Source organism: Tamandua tetradactyla, chromosome 5, assembly GCF_023851605.1.
Source record: "Tamandua tetradactyla isolate mTamTet1 chromosome 5, mTamTet1.pri, whole genome shotgun sequence".
Lineage (NCBI taxonomy): Eukaryota > Metazoa > Chordata > Mammalia > Pilosa > Myrmecophagidae > Tamandua > Tamandua tetradactyla.
The window spans coordinates 16951483-16975326 of NC_135331.1; the positions used below are offsets into that span (position 1 = coordinate 16951483).

General features: G+C 43.0%; 1 protein-coding gene across 1 annotated transcript in view; it reads right to left on the reverse strand.

Annotated features, from left to right (window-relative positions):
• Nucleotides 1-14968: 14968 nt before the first annotated feature.
• The window catches only part of SPRING1 (SREBF pathway regulator in golgi 1), a 115997-nt gene continuing 107121 nt past the window's right edge, over nt 14969-23844 (reverse strand). Inside the window, exon 5 of the mRNA XM_077159933.1 lies at nt 14969-15130. Coding sequence (XP_077016048.1) covers nt 15116-15130 — 15 coding nt within the window. The 3' untranslated portion in view covers nt 14969-15115. The remainder of the gene's footprint in view (nt 15131-23844) is intronic.

The following is a 23844-nucleotide window of genomic DNA, read 5'->3' on the forward strand; positions in this document are numbered from 1 at the left end:
TTTATGTCACTATGATAGTGATTTTAAGAAATCTGACCCCTTCTCATTTAGGTTCCACCTGCACTAATAAATGGCTTACTGTTTTTCCCTTTTCCTCTTCCCACCACGTCTTGCAAATGGTTGGCTGACATTATCCTTAAATTGTGGCCAGGGACTGGAGCTGAGAAGGCCTTTGATGATCTTTCCACAGTCACCACTGAACCTCCTTCTCGAGGGCCAGGTGCTGCTGAGGCTCCAAAGTGGTCAGGAAAGACTCGGGTCTAGGAATAGGCTATTTTCCTTAGTTCGGACCATTGCTACATGGTGGGGGGTGAAGGGGCAAAGTTGTCATGGTCTGTTTATTTATAGATATTGGCTGGGATGTTGGTCTGGTTCCAAATAAAGATACTGAAAGGGAAAGAGGTAATTCACAGCTCATACAGACCAGCTCACAAACCTTCTGAATATTTTCCTTTGAAAAGAAAATTTCAAAGTCAAAAAGATCCAGGGTCCTCTAAACCACTAGCCTGATACCTCAGTGTGTGGCTCACCTTATACATTGGCATTCAACACTTAGACTTTCTATGGCCAGTCAGTTACTGAATCCAACAATCTGTTTCCCAGAACTTTTAAATTTCTAATGTCAGAGGAATGGGTCTATGCCATGGAAAAAATTTAATTTTTAAGAAATGTTTTATTTAAACAAAATCAGGCTTTATGTGGAAAAATCCAACTGCTGAAAAGTGTATACAATTTAAAGTGGGAATCAGTCTGGGTAGGTATGCTATGCTGTAGTAGCAAACTGAAACTTCTCTCCATCTCCCATTCCACCCCGCAAAGGTAAGACCTGTTGACAGTTTGGTTAGTCTCCTTCTAGACTGTCCTCTAAAATATGCAATTTATCTACATTACTTATAACTTATTCTATTATATATTCATATATGAGACATAAAACTTCTTTTACCAAAATGGGATGATGGTTTACAGGTGCTTTTGTTAACGTGCTCTTTTCACTTAGAATTCTATCTTGGACATTCATTCCAGTAAGGGATGAGTTAAAATGTGATTTAAACACAAAACAGTGAGATTATGTATGCTCTTTGGCTCTCAGGCTGTGAGGGACAGCATCTCATCACTGTGTAGCCACCATTAATTAAGACACCTGGGTCCCAGGAACAGTGCTAAGGGATTTTACCCCACTGTTAGCAAGACTCCAAGGTCAGTATTATTACGGTCTTTCCCTTTTATAGGATTCAGATGATGCACCTGAAGTTCAGAGAGGTGATAAGACATACCATCCAAAAACCTCCAGCTCAGGAGTGGTGGGAAGCAATCCATCTGACTTAAAGCTTGGGTTCCTTCCTCCTTTCCTCTATTGGTATATTTTCAGAGTCCCAGAGATGAGACCAGGCTTGGTATATTAGAGATGCTAAGTCACTATATAGTGAGCAAAGGGCCCCAAAAATGTTGTGGAAGTGGTTGCAGGCATTGCCAACACTTCCTGCTAATACCAGTCACTGGACTCGGAAATAAGACTTGTGCTTGCGTTTATATTCTAACGATTTGACAAGATCCTAAGGGCTGAAACAATATATTTGCTGCTCTGCCCCTCCCTACCCCACAGAACCCTACTAACATGCAAACTTTGGGCTAACAGACCAGTAGCTGGTATACAATACCTACTTCTCTAATTCAGGGTTTGCAACCTCAGCACTGCATCTCTTATCTGGATCATGGCAGCAGCCACTCACTTGGTCTCTCCCAACTGCACCTCTGCTCCTCTCAGGCTATTCTCCACACAGCAGCTAGAGGAAGCCTTGAAAAGTCCAAGTGAGAGCAGGTCACAGTCCTTCTGGAACCCCAGGCTCCATGCCCTTGCATGGAACTCCCCAGTTCTACCCCAGGGGGTGTTCTTGCTCACCCACAGGGTGGTGTCTGCCTCTCCTCTTCAGGCATCTGCCCGTCCCCTCTGCCTGATACCCTCCACCCCACGTATCCCTTCAGATCATTCCTTCACTCCTCCCAGTCCCTGCTCATGTGCCCCTCAAAGAAGGCCTTACTATCACCTGCCTTGAAGAGTTCACCACAGTCATTGTTAAGGTCAGGTGTTCTCAGCCTTGACACTAGTGACATTGGGGCTAGATAGGTCTCTGTGGTAGGGGGCTGTCCTTTGCACTGTAGGATGTGGCGCAGAATACCTGGCCTCCATCCCCTAGATAGAGTAGCCTCAACTGTGACAAACAAAAATGTCTCCAGAAATTGCAAATGTCCTCTGTGGGCACAAATGCCCCTAGTTGAGAACAATTGCTCTAATTGATTAGCCTGTACACAGTGGGCTCTCACAAAAGGCTGAAAGGATGAATGTGTCCTTCTTAGAAAAATTTTAAAGCTGGTATAACTTCCAAAGATGCTTTCTTCTGTTCCTTTCTGGTAACTTCTCAGCCCACCAACCAAGGTAACTCTAGTGGGCACCTAAGCTGGTGTTCTGTTAAACAGACTTTCTGGGATAGACAGGGAGCAAAGCTTGTGTTTTCTCTTTGCTTCCTAACTAGTCACTGAAAGGGAAATGAATAAAGGAAGTGCTAATGTCATTTTTCATTGAACCATCTGAGAACTCCTGCATGGAGTTCTTAGCAAAAACTAGACAGAAGCCACTAACCACAGCAGCTAGGCTGAGAGATGCACAGTAACTGGCTGGCTTAAAACTCTTTACGGGTCTACTCCAGAGAAAGTAGAGCTGATGTGAAGTTGTCTCTGCATATATATAACTAATGTAATACTGTGTTTAAGCACTTGAGCTCCAAATCAGCTTACAAATGAGAAATCCATGCTGCAAAGGGTGATGGCTGAGCCAAATGTATACCTTCTCCCCTGGAGTTTCTGATTCAGCACAGGCTGGCTTCCACAGGTCAATCTACTATTTCCCCAGACCTCTGCTTCAGACCTTGTCATTAGTCCACAGCCATGTCCCCAAAGCAGGGCATGTAGTAAAACAACCAGAAGACTACTATATGCGCCCTCTGCCCAGGGTGCAACTCCAAGAAGTAGAAACACAACAGGGAAATATAGTCACTATTTTGCTTCTTGGGATGGTTTACAGATTCATTCATTCATTCATACATTCAAACATTCTTCAAATACTGACTGGGCCCTTAGCATCTTCTAAAGCAGTGAGGATTACATAAGATGATACATGTAAAGAGCTTAGCAATTTCAAATGGAAAGTGTAGACTGGTATTTGCGCTGGTTTGAAGCTGTTATGTACCCCAGAAAGGCCATGTTCTTTTAATCCATCTCTGTGGGAGCAGACCTATAGTGTGCAGGACATTTTGATTAGGTTGTTTCCATTGAGATGTGACCTAGCCCATTCAAGGTGGGTCTTAATCCTTTACTGGAATCCTTTATGAGAGGATAAAAGACAGAAAAGCCAAGAGAGCTTGGAGAGAGATACCCCAGAAAGGCTAAGAGAGGACCCACAGAAGCTCAGAGAGAAATCAGGAAGTGAAAGCAATGAATCCTGGGAGCAAAGGACAAGCAGACACTGGACACGTGCCTTTCCATTTGACAAAGGAACCCCAGAAGTCATCAACCTTTGGGACATGTTCATGGCCTCAGAACTGCAAATTTAGTAAACTAGCAAATTCCCATTGTAAAAGTCAATCCATTTGCAGCTTTAGCAAACTGAAACAGTAGTATTATTAATTATTACTTATTATTATTATTCTACATTCAGAGAACTGTAAATAGCTCTGTAATCCTTGGACAGAGAGTGTAAAGGGGTAATGGTAGGCAACAAGGCTGGCAGTAGGTAAAGCAATATTATTCTAAGAGAGTAAATAAAGACACAATATAAAAAGGAGAATTCCTGATTATTTGGTTCCGTCCCTCTCCCACTCACTTTATAAATAAAGAAGTAAAGTGAAAGTACCATACCTAAGGTCACAGAGAACATTAAGGGCAGGACTGGGACCAGAGCTCAGGCTTCCTGATGCCCAGAGATTGGTTTTCCACTGTCTCATCTATCACTGAGGAGTTGATGGAAGGGAAGTACCCCCGCCCTCAATGTAAACTGAGCCCATGATCACTGACAGATGCTTCAAAGATGCTGCTGGGGGAAAATTCAAGTTGATGTATAGTATTTTTAAGGAATGTTTCCACAGAGACACATAAATACTTGGGAACAGTAATCCCTTACATAGGAAAGAACCATTCAGGCACACAGGAGCGTGCATAGTATGGGGAGTGATTTTCCTCCAATCTGGGAGTGGCGGACAGTAAGGGCCAGACTGAGAACCAAGAGATCCAGGTTTAAAAGCCAACATGCCAGAAGCAAATCCTGAAAGCTGTTGACAGTCCTATATATCGATAATACCCAGCATGTACTGAACAAACAATTACTGGATCCTTCCATTTTCTGGGAACTGGGTAATGACAGCCTCTTCCCTTGAAAATGTATTAGTTTCATATTGCTGCTGTAACAAGTTGCCACAACAAACTTAGTGTCTTAGCACATACATATTTATTCTTTTACTGTTCTGGAGGTCAGAAGTCTAAAATCAAGGTGTCAACAGAGCTGTGTGTCTTCTGAAGGCTCCAGGGAAGTATCTGTTTCCTTGCCTTTTTTTGGTTTCTAGTGGCCCCTTGCATTCCTTGGCTCAGGGCCCCTTCCTCACATTAGTCCACCTCATGCTTCTGTAATTGTATCTCTGCTACATCTTCAGCACGAAGCACAGTCATTAACTAGCTGAGGTTTTTAACTTATCTGACTCCTAGTTTCCTCATCAGTAAGATGGAGATGGTAAGAACATGAACTTCTTAGGACTGATCTGAGCAGATCTAATGAGGAAAGAGGAAATGCCGAATACACAGTAAGGACTCAATAAAGGCTGCACCTTCTATAATAATAATCATCATTACCACCTCTACCAGTTTGAAAATATTATGCACCCCAAAAAACCCATGTTTTAATACTGACCCAATCTTGTGGGAGCAGCTGTTTCTTTTGATCCTGATTCAATAACGTAGGCTGGAATCTTTTGATTAGATTATCTCCATGGAAATGTGATGCACTCAGTTGTAGGTGTTAACTTTTGATTAGATGGAGATAGGAGGTCACCCATTCCAGGTGGGTCTTGATTAGTTTACTGAAATCCTTTAAAAGAGGAAACATTTTGGAGAAACCTCAGAAACAAAAGAAATGAGAGAAACAACAGAAGCCTCAGAGCCGACAGAAACTTCACAGCAGAGCTAACACAGATGTGGACATGTTGAGAACAGAGACACGGATGTTTGGAGATGCCTGGACCCCAGCAGACATTGCCATGAGATGTTAAGCAACCAGAACCTGGAGAGAGCCAAGGGAAGTCAAGAGATGAAAGCCAACCCTGGAGAAGTAAAGTCAGGAACCACCACAGAAATAGGGATGGAAAGCAATGGAGCCGAGGAGCAAGGGGCCAGCAGATGCCAGCCAGCTGACAGAGGTGTTCCTGACCCACTGGCCTTTCTTTAGGGAAGGTAACCTCTTGATGGAGCCTTAATCTGGACACTTTCACTTCCTTAGAAGTGTAAACTTCTAACTTATGAAATTCCCCTTTTTAAAAAAGCCATTCCAGTTCTATCACATTCTGGAGCTTGCAAACTAACACACCATACTCATCGTCATCCAACAGTCTCATTCCCATAACAGCTTGAGGGACAAGAACGAAGAGGTGTGACTTCTTCTGGGATGTCAGAAAAGATTCTGCAGAAAAGGTGACCCCTGACCTGACCTGGATAAGATGCCTGCAAAGGAATCTGACCAGCAGACAAGGGGAGAAGGGACATTCTGGACAGGGCAGTCAGTACAATAAAAAGCCTGGATGCAAAAAAGTATCCAGAGTGCTTGTAGAATGGGGATGGCCAGGGCAGAGGGTCAGGGTACAGTACCAGGAGGTAAGATGGCAAAGGGCTTAAGAGCTAGATCTTTGGAATCATACTGGTTTGGGTTCAAGTCCTGCCACCCCAATTATTAGCTCTGTAACCTAGGGCATTTGGTTTCCTAGGGCTGTAACAAAGAATCACAAACTAGCTTAAAAGGACAGAAATACATTATCTTATAGTTCTGGAGGCTTGAAGTCTGAACTCATCCTTCCTTGTCTCTTCCAGCTTCTGTTGATGGCCAGGAATCTTTGGTGTTCCTTAGCTTGTAGCAGCATCACTTCCATCTCTGCCTCTGCCTTCCCAAGGTCGTCTTCTCTCTAGGCTGTGTCTCCTCTCCTCTTTTCATAAGGACATCAGTTGTGGTGGATTAGTTGAATCACGTCCCCCACAAAATTATGTTCAATTCCTAACCCCCAGGCCTGTAGGTATGAACTCATTCATAAACAGGATCTTCAAAGATCTTACTAAGATGAGGCCAAAATGATTTAAGGTGGGCCCTAATCCACTATGACTAAAGTCCTTTTAAGCAGAGTACACAGAAGTAGAAGCCACAGGAAGAGACAGAAAGAAACAGACGGCCATGTGACAGAGTCTGAGATCAATGCCAGGAAGCCACTACCAGAATGCTACAGAATTCAGAGAAGACATGGCTCTGCCGATACCTTGATTTTGAATTTCTAGCCTCCAAACTTTGAGTCAGCCAATTTCTATTTTTCAAGCCAACCCTTTTGTGATATTTTGTTATGACAGCCCTGAAAAACTAAGGCATCAGTCATATTCGTTTGGACCCAACCTGATCCAGTTCAGCTTTATCTTAACCAAGCACATCTTCAAAGACCCTATTTCCAAATAAGGCCATATTCAGAACCAGGAGTCAGACTTGAATATACCTTTCTGAAGGACACAATCCAACCCATAATAGGCACCCTATTTACCCTCTTCCGTTCTTCCTTCATAAAAGGTGGATAATAATAGTACCTACTACATCAGGTTGAAGCAATTAAGGCCAGTATTATTCGGGAGATAAAGCTGAAGAGGCAGATTGGAAAGGTCTTTGTGGACCCAGCTAAGGGGTTTGGATTCTGAAGGTTCATTTTCTCTTTTCTCTTCTGCTCTTTACTATATGTTCTCTATCCCACTTCCTCAGACAACAGGAAATCAGAATCGACCTTCATAGTCTTATATTTCTGTCACCATCCTCCTGAACTTAAACATAATAGATTTTTCAAAGGTGGAAGAGATGTAACAAGACCTTTGCTCATCTAAAAAAAATGTGGGTAATGGAGGCATCACCTTCATATGGTTGCTCTGAAGACTCACAGAGAGAACACGCAGAAAGTGTTTAGTATTACTATGTGGGAGATAAAAAGCTTGGGCTATGGAGTCAAATTCTGACCATAACCTCACTAGCTCTGTGACTGTGGACAAATGATTCAACCTCTCTGATTCTTGATTACTCATCTGCAAAAAGACAATGACGATACTAACCACAAATGTCCGTTGGGGGTATCAACAGAATGTCTAGGAGGTACTCATTAACTATTCTGGTGATGATGATGATGAGGAGGAGGAGGAGAAGGAGGAGGATTTTTCCTTAGAGGAAAATTGGGCCCAGAGATGAGAAGTGCCTTGCCCAAGGTCACATAGCAAGTTGGGGGCAAACTATCACAGAGGCAGCTTCAAGGAAGATGAGAGGCCCAGCCCAGGTGAATTCATGGCATTAGTCCTGCGGGCTGGAGCCGTAGAAAGTGCAAATCTCTCCCTTCTCCCATGTAGGCTTTTTTTCCTGTATGAAGGGCAAGGTGGTGTCTCCAACCCACAGCCTATAAATTCACCTGGTGACCAGTGCATCCCAGGATTGCGTGGCTCTGCCTGCTGAGGAATCAGATGGCACCAGCAGACGGTCTCTCCATGCTACTGGAGCCTGCATCATTCCCATCATTTATTTTGGACAGGAAACAAGATGGAATATCAAAGAAATCGGCTGATGGTCATAGGAACCAGCTGAGGGACCAGAACTACTTCTGGGGTTTTTAGGCACAAAGTAAACACTCCATGCAAACCAGAATTTGGATTCCCCATTTAATCCAACTTTATTCATTGAAATTATTCAATGCAGAGAAATGAGACAAATTATTTTTTGATATAAAACTTTTTACTAAAAACGTTAATTATATTTACATTTTTTAAAACCATAGGTATTTATAGATTTGTATTAGAGTTAAGATTGGAGAGTTTTAGGCAACAGTTGGGGCCATCAAATATCAAGGATCAGCACTCCTGGTTCCCCAAATTCAAATGAGCCCAAGGATTATCTTAAACATGTCTGCTTGGGGTTTGATTTTTCCATCACACTGTGAGAATAATTGAGCTTTTCAGACCTCTCCCAGCAGATGCTGATCTGAATAAAACTTTCCTTCACTCAAAGTACAACATAAACACCCCGCCACCCCACCCCTGGCCAATGCTGGGCAAACAGGCCCAAAAGAGTTCACCTATCATTCTGGCCAAGAGGCTGTATTGCAATTAAGAGATGATCATCAAAAAACTGACCTGGCTTTAACAGCAAGGATGCTCAAGGAGAAGGCTCCAGGGGAGGGTTGCTGTTAAGGGCCACAGACCTTGGTGTTATGAATTTCCACACTGGGGATTGGGGGCGAGGAGCAGGTCACGATAGGCTGGTATTGACCTTTCCTTGGGAGGTAGAGCACAGTGGAAGAACAATGACCTCGGGGGTCAGGAGACTTGGGGTCACCCCAGATGAAGTCTACCCTCAGTTTCCCTCTCGGTAAAATGAGACTTGGAGGTAGGATCTCCAAGGGCCCTCTCTCCAAACGTGAAAACATTATATTGCCCTGAAAGAAAGCCAGACCTGCTGTGTCTCAGCCACATGGCATCCTTTTGACAATTTGCAAACTAAAAGTAAGCTTGAGGGAATCTCCTCTGGTTGTGTCATATTGGCCTCTAGGATGTGAAACTATCTCGCAGAGAAAGCCAGGGAAATAGCTGAGGTGGAGACCAAAGAGTATAAATTTTCTTTATACCTCTGGGAAATAACAACCTTTCATTCAACCAATTTTCCATCCCAAAACCAAAGGTTATCAAGGAACACCCCTTCCCCCAACGCCAACTACTATTGTTAGGATGAATAACAATAGAATTGCCCCCCACTTCAACCTGTCTCTCAGTCTAGCATTCAAAGTGCTTTTTGAATGTTAATCCATTCATCTTCACAGTAACCCTGGAAGCGTTCCATTAGGCAAAACCTGTATTATTTTCACCACTTCAAAACACGTAGTGCTGTTCTCTTGATGGAAAAAATAATCGAGCTACAATCTGAAAGGAATAATGGGGAGAAAATGCTCAGGGTGGTCTGAGCTCACACCGGCAGTTTGAATAACTCCCGCACTTAAATGCTGTCCGCCAGACATCTGCCATGCTGAGGAAGTGTTGCATTTGGAGGGTCAGAGCCAGGAGGCACCTTCTGAAGACCTGAGCACCACAGGCCCCAAGAAGCCCAAAGGTTCAGAGTTTGAGTATTGTGAAAAAATGTTATTTATTATCCTTGGTTGTGCTGCTCACTTACGGGGTGACTTGAGGGGATCATTGGTTCCCTCATTTGCAAATGGGTTAATTGGACTTGCCCGCCTCAAGGAGGTGTTGTGTGGTTAAACAATTCATGGCCAAACAGAAGCCTTTTTAATCATTTGGTGGACTGTCTCAGAAGTCCAAGCTGGCTCACTCTGCATGCAATGAGATGCGCTTATACTTTATGTGGACAGAGTCGTGGCCAGTGATCACTCACTGGCCGATCAATTTCCCAATCAGCAAACTGGTGCCTGGGCTGGGAGGTACTGTGGCAGTGCAGCTCAGGATAAATGCATGGGCCTCTGAGCCAGAAAGCCCCGGGTTCAAATCCCAGCTCCACCACTCTCAGACTGTGAACTTGGGCAAACTGCTGATTTCTCTGAGCCTCCATTGCTCTCCGAGAACTGGGACATTTGATATTTGCTTCTTAAGGTTGCTGTGAGGATGAAAAGAAAGTCCTGGCATTTAGTAGGTGCTTGATAAAACAGCAGCTGTTGTGGGGGCCTGGCAGAGTCAGGATCAAAACCACCCATGTTTTTGAACTTCATCTATGCTACAATTTTATCTGTTGGCAGTTAAGTATAGATTGTTTCTCTGTTGAACCACACATCAGGGATAATAAACAAACCTCTTCTATTGTGCAGTGCTTTGCAGTTTCTTAGCAGCTTTTGTTTTTACTTCATTTTTACCTCTTAGGTATTATTATCCCATTTTACACATAAGGAAACTGAGGCTCAGAGAGATTTAGGAGTTCAGCCGCTGTCATACAACTAACAAGTGTAACCCGAAGGTTAGAACCCACTACTAGTCCAGTGCCACAAAACAATGTTAGCCTTCATATACCACCTTACATTTTTTCCCTATTTATATACAACTATACTATTACTTATTACTATAATTATTAAGCAGTCTCACACCCTAAAAGCTTAGCTTCATACTAGTCAGTAATATTCATAAAATCACAAGTTTGATGTGCCATTTCTATTTATTCCTAATTACACATATCTCAGACTTTCTATGTACCATCTAAAATCAACTCCTTGTTTCCCGTAAGTGGTACAAGTACCACACATTTTGGAAAAAGTGCATTAAATTTGTAAGACCTATTTTTGCATGTAAATATGTCATTTTGTGGGGAAAAGGTCCATTGCTTCCATCAGATCTTACCACTTAGTAGCTGTAGGGACCTCCGGCTAGTGAATTAACATCGCAGTTTCTCAGTGTTCACATTTGTAAAATGGCTATGGTAAGTGGTACGAGGATGGGCCTCAGTGATATATGGTGAGAATTAAAGGATATAGCATACATAAAGTATTAAAGGCAGTGCCTGGGGTACAGGAGGGGCTCCAGAGGAGGTAATGGTGCGGAGAGTGGTGGGAGTGGCAATACTAGCAGATGCTATGATTATGCTTAAAGTTGCTTTCAGACTACAAGAACACTAAGGACTTTAGCTCTACCATACTTCCAAATGTCTAAAATTCAGGGGGAATGGGTAACTGCGCATGTGTGTGTAAGAATCTGTCTCTTACTGTGAAATACTGCTAGAGGATTTCATATTTCCAAAGTGGGGGACATCAGGAATTCTGGGCAAACTTGTTTGGATTTTTTTAAAAGTAAGAACTCCCCCAGAGACCCAACACAATTTTCTTTTGCGGTTTGAACATAAGTATCAGCTGTCATTCCTTCTCTCAGCAGCCCTGAATGTTTAGGTCTCCAGGGTAGTAGGGGGTAGGGGTGTGGATGGGGGGCATGGGGAAGGGCTAAGAGTCCATCAGCACGGCCTGGGCCTCTGCAGGCAGCCTCTGCAGCCTGGGAACAGGAAGCTGCTGACCTAGCAACACTGTGCTCAAATAGGCGCATTCCTCCCAAGCATCTCAGTAGCACCCTGGCGAGCTGGCCAAGGGTTAGCATCCTTATTGTATAGATGAGGGAACTGAAGGCATCAAGAGGTTAAATTATTTGCTCAAGGTCACCAAGAGAGACTGAGCTTGGCCAGGGAGGCAGAGAGGGAAAGAGAAGGAAGGAAGGGAGGGAGGGAAAAAGGAGGGAAAGGAGAGGGAGAGTTGGGAGGAAGGGAAGGATAAACAGTCTTCCCAGATTTTCAGTCCAGCTGTGTTGGCTCTAGGGCCTCGAATCCCTGGCTACAGGTTACCAAAGAATAGGATAACTGGGAGATGAGAGAAGGTGGTTTCCTCTGAAGTCGAGGCATTGTCTGTCCTCAGGTGGTTTCCCCCTTTCATTCTGGATATGGTCTGGCCTTCTAGGCAGGCTCTTTCTGTCCCCACCTGTCCTTTACAATGGCCATCTGCAGTTTTGCTGTCCTGCTGAGGAACAGGCTTAGGCTGTGAATTCATATTGTCCCCAGGGCTCAAGTCCAACCAAGGCTTCATCTTTCCTGCTGGACTAAAACTAGCAAGTGGCACCTCTCTAATATGCCTTCCTCCTACCAACCCTCATTTAGCCGTTAAACTAATGGAAGATCACCCCTTTATAGCAGATTTCCAGTTTATACCCCCAGGGTCAAGCACTAAAGAGCTCCCAAATTATCTAATCCCCCAGAACTCTTCCCTGTCAACCAATACGACACACAATTCTTTGTCTTCAGTGCAAAGCAAGTCTTTTTCCTGACATGTGAGAAACAGTCCTTCCTGATGTATTAAAATCACTCAAAGAGGGAAAAAGAGGAAGATAAAATAAATGTACTGTCATGACTTCAAATACAAATCTCTGTGGCCAAGGTCTCCTGCAAACCTCTGAGCTGGGCTAGAGCTATTTTAAAACTAATGTTGTGCATGAGGAAAACTTACTGAATTGAAAAATCTTCTGTTACAGGATGGAGATGGGCAAGAAATCAGTGCTGGGACTCGCTGAGTGCTTGATTGTAGTTATAAACACCACGGGCTGCATCAGCAAAGCAGCGGCGGGTTGACAGTAAACCTTTTGCAGGGCACTTGGGAGGCAGGGCTGACAAGGCAAGTTCAAAACCTGTGCCCATTTTAGTCGGAGACTTCCTAAACTGCTAAAAATATCCAGCAATCCACTTGAAGCAGAGGCAAGCAAGGGAAGACGTCTTTCTTCCCTCTGTCTCCCTGTCGCCTGTGAGAAGAGGAGCCAGCTAAGGATACGGGGTGGGGGTGGGGGACGCAAACTCACAAATACAGGAAGTAGATCCTTTGCCAACCCCAGTGCTACATGCCAGGGACGCAGAGGCATCTCCTACATTGGAGCAGCTTAGCAGGAGGTGCAAGGAGTTAAAGCCAGAGAGACTGGGTTTGAGTTCCAGCTCTGCCACTTACCGGTTTGCATGGCTTTATGCCCAAGGCATGTGGTATTTTGTGTGTGTGTGTGTGTGTGTGTGTGTGTGTGTGTGTCCTTAAGTATTTATTGAACAGAGGAAATGATTGGACAAAGGACAATAGAATCTAATGCTCATGAAGTAACATTCAAATTGCTTCTTGAATTTGGTTCTCATATGTATATTGCATACACAAGAAGAAAATTCAAAAGGAAACTGTAATGACTGAAGGATCCTCTTACATTACTCATTGATAGAAATTATGGGATAGAGTAAAAACTAGCTTCTATTAGCTTAGTAAGGTACATGTGCTTTGTTTTTTTTAATACAGTTTTATTGAGATACACTCACACACCATACCAACCATCTGAAGTACACAATCACTGGCTCACAGTATCATCACGTAGTTGTGCATACATCCCCATGATAAACTTCGGAACATTTTCATTACTCCAGAAAGGAAATAAAAATTAAAAATAAAACGCAAATCCTCCCAAACCCTGTCCCCCTCCACCCACCCACTGACCCTTCGTATTGGTATGATACATTTGTTAACTGTTAATGAAAGAATATTAAAATGTTACTGTTAACCATAGTCCATAGTCTGCAATAGGTACATTTTCCCCATGTATCCATCTATAGCACGTGGTTTTATAAGTCTTAGTTTCCTCATCTGCTGAATGGGTTTCATCACACCAGCTTGTGGAATGTAAGCATTAGAGCTGATGAAAGGCAAACGCCCAGCACAGTGTGGGCCCTTACAAAGGATTCCTGTTAAAATTACTATGATGGTTGTTGGGGAAAGACAGATACATGAAAGCAATGGGAAATCAACCAAGGAGGGAAATCACATATAATCCCAGGGTTGTATGATTTGGACAGTAAGTTTCAGATAAATTCTCAGAAAAGAAAGGTTTCTGTCAAGCATTTGCCCAACGTCTGGCCCCTGGAAAACTCATCCATGCTTCTGAAGCCAAATAAATGTTAGGTTTCCTGAAAGTCTGCCCAAATTTGCTGGAGAGTTTGCCTTCCATTTATTCTCTGACACCCAAGTAACTAACTTGATTAAGTGGGGTTTGGGTAGATAGTAAAAATGTTCTAGGTAAAGAGGCAGGGAGGTAATGCTGGACATGGCATGTGGTTCAACCTGAGTTCAATCAGAGTAGTAGAGCCACTACACGTACATACACACACATATATGTGTATGTCCATGTGTGTGTGCATTATAGACATTGGATCTTATGCAGTGGTGGGAGCTGGTCATCAGTCTCTATAGGGCTGTTCTCTTTGCTTCTGAAGCTGCAGCTTGAAGTTCTCAGGGTAGGTGATCAGTCAAGGAAGAGGGATGTAAGGTGGGGGAGAGCAAAACACACTGGAACCCACCAGACAAGCTGGAACCCCTGAGAACAGACTGAAACCCATGCCATACTGTTGCCTCTGGTATCAGCACTGTGGTTGTCCTGATGAAGCCAAGGACCTTTGTCACTGAGCTGAAATAAACACCTGTGTACATGCATAGACGTTCCTGGTCCAGGAGCTGGAGAGCTGAAGGAGGATCCAGGGGAAGGTGGAGCCTTCAAGCAACAAGGTATACCAGCAGGTAAGCTTCACTTCTGCCCTCCAAACCTCCAGCACAAATCTCTCTCCACCCTCACCGGAAATACATAGGGAACTCTGGGAGATGAGGTTGAGCTCTTTCAAGCTGGCACAGTACACAGCCACCATGGCCCATTGCAGGGAACAGTGGGAAACATGAAAGCAAGGAGGGGTGGGGGAGAAGGGCATCAATTTCCATGGTGGGAGTGAAGGAATGGTTGGAAAGTGTTTGCAGAGCTACCATGAGCCCCATTGCTCTGGTATAACAATGGCCTCTCCCTTGGTATCTAAAAAAATGCAGATACCTTAGGAGGGAAGTCATCCAGAGACAAACCAGTCTAGGAGTTTCTGACCCTTTCTTGGTGTCTGACTTATATTCTCACCCTGGGCTGACTCAAATTTCCAACACAGCAAAGCAGACTTGGATTGTCCCACAGTCTAAAGAATCAAGTTACTTTCTGGAATGCATTTTTATACATGTCAGAGACAGCCCAGAAGAGCTCAATGAGGATTCTGGCTTTGCACCTCCCTCACTGAACCCACCTACCTACACCAGTAAGCTTCATTAGAGACAAAGGACTTAAAATGTACCTCAAGCCAGGTGCAGCTGGGAGTTCCACTTCCTACAGTCACTCAGAAAGGATGGAGCCTTTCCAGCCACCTCCTCCAGCCTCTCAGCCACTTTGCAGCCTGTTAGCATATCTGTCAGAGAGGAGCTGACACTCAAAACAGTCCATTTTACCACCTGGAAACCTGTTTAGAAAGAAGGATGGAGGGGAGATGGGAGATCAGGAGTTAAAATGACAACTCAGGTTTATCACTTACTTTCAGTTATTCAGTCTCTGAGAATCTGGGAATAATTTAGATACATATGGAAAGTATATGCCAAAGAATATTCTAGATAATTGATAAGCTACTAAGTAATGGTAGAGAGATACTGCATGTCCTCAATCTCCAGGATTAATTTAATTTCCTGTTGCTGAACAAAACATCTTTATTTTTGCTTGGAGGGGGGTGGTCAAAATACTTATTGACTGGAAGCCAGCAATTTAGCAATTATCCTTGACTTTTCTCTGTTTCTCCCCACCCCATATCCAAGCCATTAACAAGCGTTGTGGATTCTACCTCCAAATTACACCTCAAGCCCATTTGCTGCCTGTTCTCTATTTCCACATCATCACTCTCTGAAGTCCACACTCCAGCAGATGATTGGCTGCAGATGCCTGGATATCTTTAGCAGCTTTCCCACTGGCTCTGTGCATCTTTTCTCGCCATTTGACATGGACTGCTGTCATATTCTTCCCTGCCCATCTTTTTGGAGTAAAGAATTCCCACTACCTCCTCAGTGTTTTAGAATTCAAGTGCAAATTCCAAGGCTCCCTTGCAGACACATGATCCAGAATCCGGGCACTAGCCACCCCTCCATGGAATGAACACAGGAGGTCCAACTTCATTGGAGGACGTCAGAAATCCATAACAGCAGCAGCCGTTACCCAAAGGCTGCCATGTCAAGATGTGACATTGGTGCTAGGAGCCAAAAGGTATATATGGAAAGCTGAGTTCCTGGCTTTCGGTGTCAGCAGCAGCAGGGAATTTAGGAGGCATTGTTTTGGGGGTTGGTCTTGAAAATTTAATTTTTCATCTGGTTCTCCAGCCCTCCCAATAATTTCATGTGCTTCCTAATATCCTTTAATAAATAAGTATCTTTTCTGCTTAAACCAGTCAGGGTAGATTGGACTGTTCATCCTAAGATCTGACTGATTATACCCCTTTTCAATCCATTCTCCAATTGGCAGTTAGAATGATCTTTTAAAAGTTTAAACTGAATCACATCATTTTCCTCCTTCAAGTCCTCCAATGGCATCTCATTAAAAGGCTCTTTAGTCACACTCACTAGAATGGCTGCTATTTAAAAAAAAACAACCAGTGTTGGTGAGGATGTAGAGAAATAGGAACCCTCAAGCTTTGCTGGTGGGAACATAAAATGGTACAGCCAGTGTGGAAAACACTTTGTTGGTTCCTTAGAAAGTTAAACACAGAATAACCCTATGACTTGGCAATTCCATTCTTAGGTTTATACCTAAGAACTGAAAACAGGAACTCAAACAGATACCCATTCACCAATGTTCATAGTAGCCTTGTTCACAATAGCCAAAATGTGGAAACAACCCAAGCACCTCACTGACAGATGAATCATTAACAAAATGTGGTCTATTCATTCAATGGAATATTATACAGCCACAAAAAGGAATGGGGTACTGCTACATGACACAACATGGATGGACCCTGAAAACATGCTGAGTAAAATAAGCCAGACACAAGAGGACAAACATTGTATGATTCCATTTATATGAACCATCTAGAATAAGCAAATTCACAGAGACACAAAGAATATTAGAAGTTAACAGAGGCTGAGGAGAGGAGGAATGGAGATTTATTGTTTATGGGGATGGGGTTTCTCTGGGGATGAAGAAAAAGTTTTAGTAATGGAAGGTGGTGATGGTTGTACACATTGTGAATGCAATTAATGCCACGAACTGTACATCTAATGATGGTTAAAATGGCAAATTTTATATCATATGTATGCTACCATAACTTTTTTAAAAAGGCCCCATATAAAGGGGATCCAGCTTGGCCAACTGGGCTCATCCCTCTCATGCAGCCTCTCATGCTCTCTGCTCCAGCCACAATGGCCTCCATTCAGTTCCTCTAACCCATCAAGATTTGTCCCAGTTACAGACTTTGCACCAGCTATTCCAGTTTCTTGGAAGAGTGCCCCTCGAACACTTCCCATGGCTGACCCCTGGATTGCAGCTTCAATGTCACCTCCTCAAAAAGGCTTTTCTGAATCACTCTAAGCCAAAGAGCCCATCTATCTTAGCACCCTGTTTATTTCCTTCAGAGGACATGTTCCGATTTGTAATTATTTTGCATATTTACTTGTTAATTGTTTACTGACCATTCCTTCATTAGACTATAGACTTATGAGGGCAGAGATCATGTTTTCTCATTAGCACAGGGTCCCCAGACATGGCACAATGTCTGCTCCATAATAACAACTCAAAAATATTAGGTGAATGAATGAATTATACTAATGGTTAGCATTTATTGAGCACCTATATGCTAGAACCGTTTAAAGTGCTATATGCATATTAACTCACTGAATGCCCACAATAACCCTAGGAGATGGATACACCCTAAATTATAAATGAGAAAAACTGAGCACACAAAAGTTAAGTAATTTGTGCAAGGCCATACAGCTAACAATGAAAGAGCAGGGGTTTATACCTTGAGAGCCTAACTTTAACTATGTGTTTTAAGCTACAGTTGCCTTATATGAATGAAGGAAGGAAGAAAAGATGAAAATAAAATGATGATTGTGAGCCATGCAACTAGGTGAATGAAGTTTAATGATTGTATGTTGAATGAAATGTCAGAAACAAAAAGACAAATATCATGCTTAACACATACGGACTAACTATGATATAAAAATTTGGTGAACTGAAGTCGAGAGCATGAGTTATCAGGTTGGGGCCTATTGTAAAGGGTCCTAGACTGTAAACTCTGACAGGAGTTGTAACTATTATTTCTAATTTCTGAGATACTGAGCTGTTTGTATATAACCTGGTTGTTCCCAGAAACTTCGGGTATTTATGTGATATCTGAGACTCAGAGTTAGAGTACTGAAGCTATGAAAGTCAGCAGTACCCCATACAGGAACTGTTTAAAACGTTGAAAAAGGGGTTAGACTTTGACTAGAGATATGAAGGAAGTTGATCTGGATAGGACTAAGATAGATCAGCATACAAGGTAAAGGATGATATCGCTCATATTTTAAAACTTTAACTTCTGTGTAAGACCAAAGGGAGAGATGTTTATTTGGTGCAAAATATGTATTTTGGGTAGTGTGTTACCTAATTTAACTTGTATGCTCAGTTAGTTGAACACCATAAGTACATGGAATCTTGATTAGGACAAGAGATCTTGTTGGTTTGTCCAGGTTAGTGTGATGCCCAGATACATTGCAGAGTAATTTGGGTAGTGAATAAAGATATTTTTTGCAAATTACCTTGGGGCACTGGAGAAAGGAGGAAATATTCAGCTTCCCTATTTGGAGAATTTCTGATATTTTCTCCAGCAGTGGGACAACAAAATCAATAGGCCGAGCCCTCGATCTTGGGGTTTGCCGTTATGAAACTTATTCCTGCAAAGGATAGGCTAGGTCTACGTAAAATTAGGCCTAAGAGTCACCCCCAGACAATCTCTTTTGTGGCTCAGATGTGGCCTTTCTCTCTAAGCCAATTTGGCAGGGGAACTCACTGCCCTCCGTGCTATGTGGGACATGTCTCCCAGGGTGATGTAATGTGGGATAGAACTCCCAGGATGAGCTAGGACCCAGCATCATGGGTTTGAGAAAGCCTTCTTAACCAAAAGGGGGAAGACAGGAATGAGATAAAGTTTCTGTGGCTGAGAGATTTCAGACAGAGGAAAGATGTTATCATGAAGTTATTCTTATGCATTATACAGGTATCCCTTTTTAGTTTATGGTGTATTGGCGTGGCTGGAGGGAAGTACCTGAAACTGTTGAGTTGTGTTCCAGTAGCCTTGATTCTTGAAGACAATTGTGTAACTATATATAGCTTTTACAATGTGACTGTGTGATTGTGAAAACATTAAGTCTGATGCTTCTTTTATCCAGGGTATGGACAGATGAGTAAAAAAATATGGATAATAAATAAATAATAGGGGATAAGGGCTAAAATAAATTGGATAGATGGAAATATTAGTGGTTAATGAGATGGGTGGGTAAGTGGTATGGGATGTACAAGTTTTTTCTTTTTATTTCGTTTTCTGGAGTGATGAAAATGTTCTAAAAAATGGCCATGGTGATGAATATACAATTATGTATGATATTGTGAGCCAATGATTTCACACCACGTATGGATTGTATGTGTGTGAAGATTTATCAATAAAAATATTTTTTAATAATGGAAAAAATAAAATAAAAGTAAAATGATGAGTGAAGAAATTAGTAAAAAGTTTAGCATTTCCAGAAGCAGGGTATCCTTCAGAGATGCCTTTGAATCCTAGGATTATTTCTGTTCTTTTTTTTTTCCTAAACCTAGGATGCTATTATATAATTGGACAGAAGCTGCCTGGAACTGCTGTCCCGAGCAGGCATTTGCACTCACAGAGCACTCAGGCACGTTACCTATTCCCCTGGCAGACAATGGTAAACATTATTACATCTGTACCTCACCAGGGAACTGGAGGTTTCAAACTCAGCGTGACAGCTCTTTTACTATGTGCTGAATCATAGTGCCTCCTGTGAAACTCAGAGCTCCCAAGGGGGAGAAAAGTTCTCACTTATCAATTTAAACTCTGCAGGAGTAACTGGGCTATAGATGGGTCTGGTCTGGGGCTAAGGAGTGCCCTGTAGACATGTCACTTCCCATCTGGAGCACAAATTCATGCACTAAACTAATCATTCTCTTAGCAACCCCTCATCTCCACTCCCTAGGCCAAAACATGTTGGGACTGAATTCTGGACAAGCTAAGATGCATTTTTCATTAGCAACAGTGGAAAATCCCAAAACGTCACCAGGTTATGGTATGGATGGTAGAATCTCCATGCCAAGGGCTCTTGAATAAGTGTCTCGAATAATGAAATGTGTGGGAGACCACAGTAGGATTCCCCCCAAGCTATTAAAGAGCAAATGAATGAATGGAATAGGACATTGACCAAAAAGTGTGTGACTTCAGTGTTTGAATGACTAATACAGGGATCTATGCAAGAATATCGACAGGGTTATCCCCAGGAATATCCTCAGGGTTATCTCATCTGAGATTCAGAATGATCTGTTTTTCTCTTTATATTTTTCTGCATACTTGCTCTAGTAAGCGTGTTCTAGTTGCTTTTATTGACAGAAAAAAATTACAAAGACCTATTTTTAAACAAGGAACCAAATGAAGGGGTTTGATGATGAATTCTCTCTGGACACCCATCAGCACTGCAATCTCTACACTCAGTAAACACCACACAGTCCTGAGGCTAAAAGAGGGGAGGGAGGATACTGCCAAGCAGAGCTGAGAGGAGAAGGAGGCAAATGCCTAGCGACGAAAGGAGCAAGGGATGGACAGAATCAAACTCAAGAGTTCTGTCTAGGGAACAGGGCCTGGGATTCTTTTTTAAAGGACCAAATGCCTCCCTTCCCAGGAAAACCCTCTGAATAAAGAGATGGCAGACTTAGAAAAAAGTTGTCACTACCCTATGACCCTGGCCTGTCACCTTCAGGAACATCAGAAGACCAATCAAATGGCTCACCCAAGAGGCCCAATCTTTCTCATTCCCCAAGAGGCTGCCTTCATTTCCTGAGAGATGACTTTATTTTCCATTTGTTTTCACAGTGGTCTCTTTAAAGTCTCAGCTGTTCCAGGGAGAGTAAATAGGTTTTAAAATTAATTATCAATTAAAGGGAAGTTAATTGGCACCAGGCTAGTCATCTATTTTGTCTGTAACCGAGGCAGCCCATCCTTCCCTCTTTCTAGAACCCAAAGACCTATGCCAGGGCCAATAAACCCCAGCAGTAGAAGCTGTTCAAGTGTGACCCATGGACTAATGAAAATAATTCTTGGTATTTACACACCACCTTTACCCTGTTGGAAGGTGAATTCTGTGGTCATTTTGATTTTTCTAGTTCATCAATATGGGTGGGCTCACCAAAAAAAAAAAAAGAGAGAGAGAGAGACTTGCAAATATTTTTATTGGCATAACGATTTTTCACCAGTCTCCACTGCACTTAAGGAAATTACCATGAGAGAGTAAATAACAGCAGCAAGGTCCTGAAGAAATAGCACATCCCTCACTGGGCTTATGTTTTCCCCTTTAATTAACATTTTGCACTAGTTCATCACCTGATTTCACTGAAGCTCAGTCTGATTTTTCTCTAAGCTCTGGAAATGGGATCCTGCACCTGCCTTACCCCTTGTAACCCCAGAGCTGGAGATAGGCTGAGGTTTGTCTTCATAATGATCCTTTACTGAATTCCACTGCTTCATCTGACTTCATCATTAAAGAATATTTATAGAAAGCCAATAGGGAGCATTTGCAAATGGAGTTCAGACCATACAGGTGAGTACCTGCAACCAAGACAAATATGTAATCTGTATTATGATCAGATGTGCACATGTATTAAACTATGCCAAATTACAAACAGGACCAAAGAGGACAAGGCTCAGATCTTCTCTGTATTCAGTGTCACCATCCCATAGCACCTTAAAATGCAAAAAGCAGCACTTGTAAAAGCCAAGTGTCACCTGGGTGTTCTGGGTGATCTCTCAGGTGTTAGTGTAGGGTAAGAGTTGTTAGCTTTGGGTGAAGATGCCTTTGGGAATTGTCCCGTAAGCACAGTCATGCTGTCTTTCTACTCCCTCACCTCCCACCTCTGGGGTCTGGAGGGTGGGGCTGCCTCAGTTCAGAAGGAGAGGACCTATGTAGCAGTACCCGTGTGTGGTTTGTCATGGTTTGAATTGTGTCTCCCAAAAGACATGCTCAAACCCTGACCTATGGTTCCACGAGGGCGGCCTTATTGGGATATAGGGTCTTTGCAGATGTGATTAGTTAAAATGAAGCCAAACTTGATTAGATGAGTCCTAATCTAACATGACTGGTGCCCTTATACAATAAGGAAGAGAGACATGGGAGAAAAAGGCCATGTGAAGACAGAGAAGGCAGAGATTGGAGTGAGACATCTACAAGCCAAAAAAAAAAGAAAAACCAAAGAAGCCAGGAGAGGCAAGGAAGGATCCTTCCTTGCAGTTTCAGAGGGAGCACAGCCTAGCTGACACCTTAATTTCAGACATCTGGCCTCCAGAAATTGTTAGACAATAAATTTCCGTTGTCTTAAGCCACCCAGTTCATGGTATTTTGTTAGCCTAACCCTAGGCAGTTAAGACACAAACACAGTTTTCTATATCTGTGCAGCACTCTAAACTTTTCAAAGCATCTTACGAAATTACTCTTGGCCACCACGTCAGGCAGACAAGGCCAATGTTATCCCCACTGCACAGTGGAAGATACTGAAGCTAGGAAAAAGGAATTAATTGACTTGGGAAGGAGACAAGTTCATTTCCTGACTTCCAGACTGCAGTTCTATCTTTCACTCCTTATGGGATGCATCTCTCTATTTTTTTTTTCTCTCTCTCTCCCCCACCCCATTCTCTCCCCACTTCTTCCTATTTGTTCACTTCCTTTTCCTTCCTCTTCTCTTCTTCTTTGCATCTCATACCAGGGTGTCTCAACCTTAGCACTACTGACACTTGGGGTTGGATAGTTCTCTGTGGTTGGGGCTGTCCTGTGTACTATAGGATATTAAGCAGCATCCCTGGCCTCCACCCACTAGCATCAGTGCCAGTAGCACCCCTCCTCCAGTTGTGACAACCAGTGTCTTCAGACATTGCCCAATGTCCCCTGAGAGGTAACACTGCCCTTGGTTGAGAAGAATTGTCTTAGACCAACCAGTGACACTGAATGCTCAAGTGTAAATCCTGCTCCTTGTCCATTTCTCTCCTGAGACCACAAAGGCGACTCACTTGGCTGACATTTCCAGATCCCACATCACCCTCAAAGTCTCTCCAGGTTATTCGTCCAATATCATCTTTCCTCTGATGATACCTGTTTACAACTTTCTCCATAAACAGAGCGACCATATAACTTACTGTCCGAGAGAAGAACTTTGGAGAGTGAAAGGTCATGCTGTCAGTAATGACACTAGAGCAGCAGGCATAAACAAGGCCTGCCTTGGGCAGACGGGGTACAGGAGCGCACAACATAAGCCTCTTCACCCAGGGAAAGCTACACTCATTTGGGTGTCTAAAGTCTGACAAAGTGACTCCCCAACATCGCCCACAATGTCCACATCTCAGGCTTTGTGCTCCTGGGCTGTGTTCGTCCAATATATTCTTCTCTGGAATAGCTCACCAGGGAGGTAGAGGCAACAGACAAGGACCAGAATTGTACAAAGGGAACTGGAGCCACGGTCAACAGGGAAATGCCAGGAATGTGGCAAAAGTGCTGGAGTTGGCCATCTGGATTCTTGTCTCTGTTTTGTTCCTGCCCAGCACAGAGGGAGGAGAGTATTTAAATCTACAGCACTTGTCCTAAGTTAAACTGTCTTGGGCTTGAGAAACACTAGCTAGCAGCAAGAGCCTTGGAAAATAGTGTTCTATATTTCTCAAAACCTACAGTTCTTAACCTTCTATTTTTTTAAAAAACCACTCGTACTAACACTTAAGCAGCTAACAGAAATAGCAACATCCTCTTTGTGTGTCCCTGTGTAACGTCCCTGTGGTCTCTCGTTTGCAACGATTTTCTTGAGACACTATTTCTAAATTCCCTATAAGTAAAAGGGGAGACAATATCTGCCCCCACCGTCAACCTTGCCTCTCCACCCAGCCCGACCCATTGA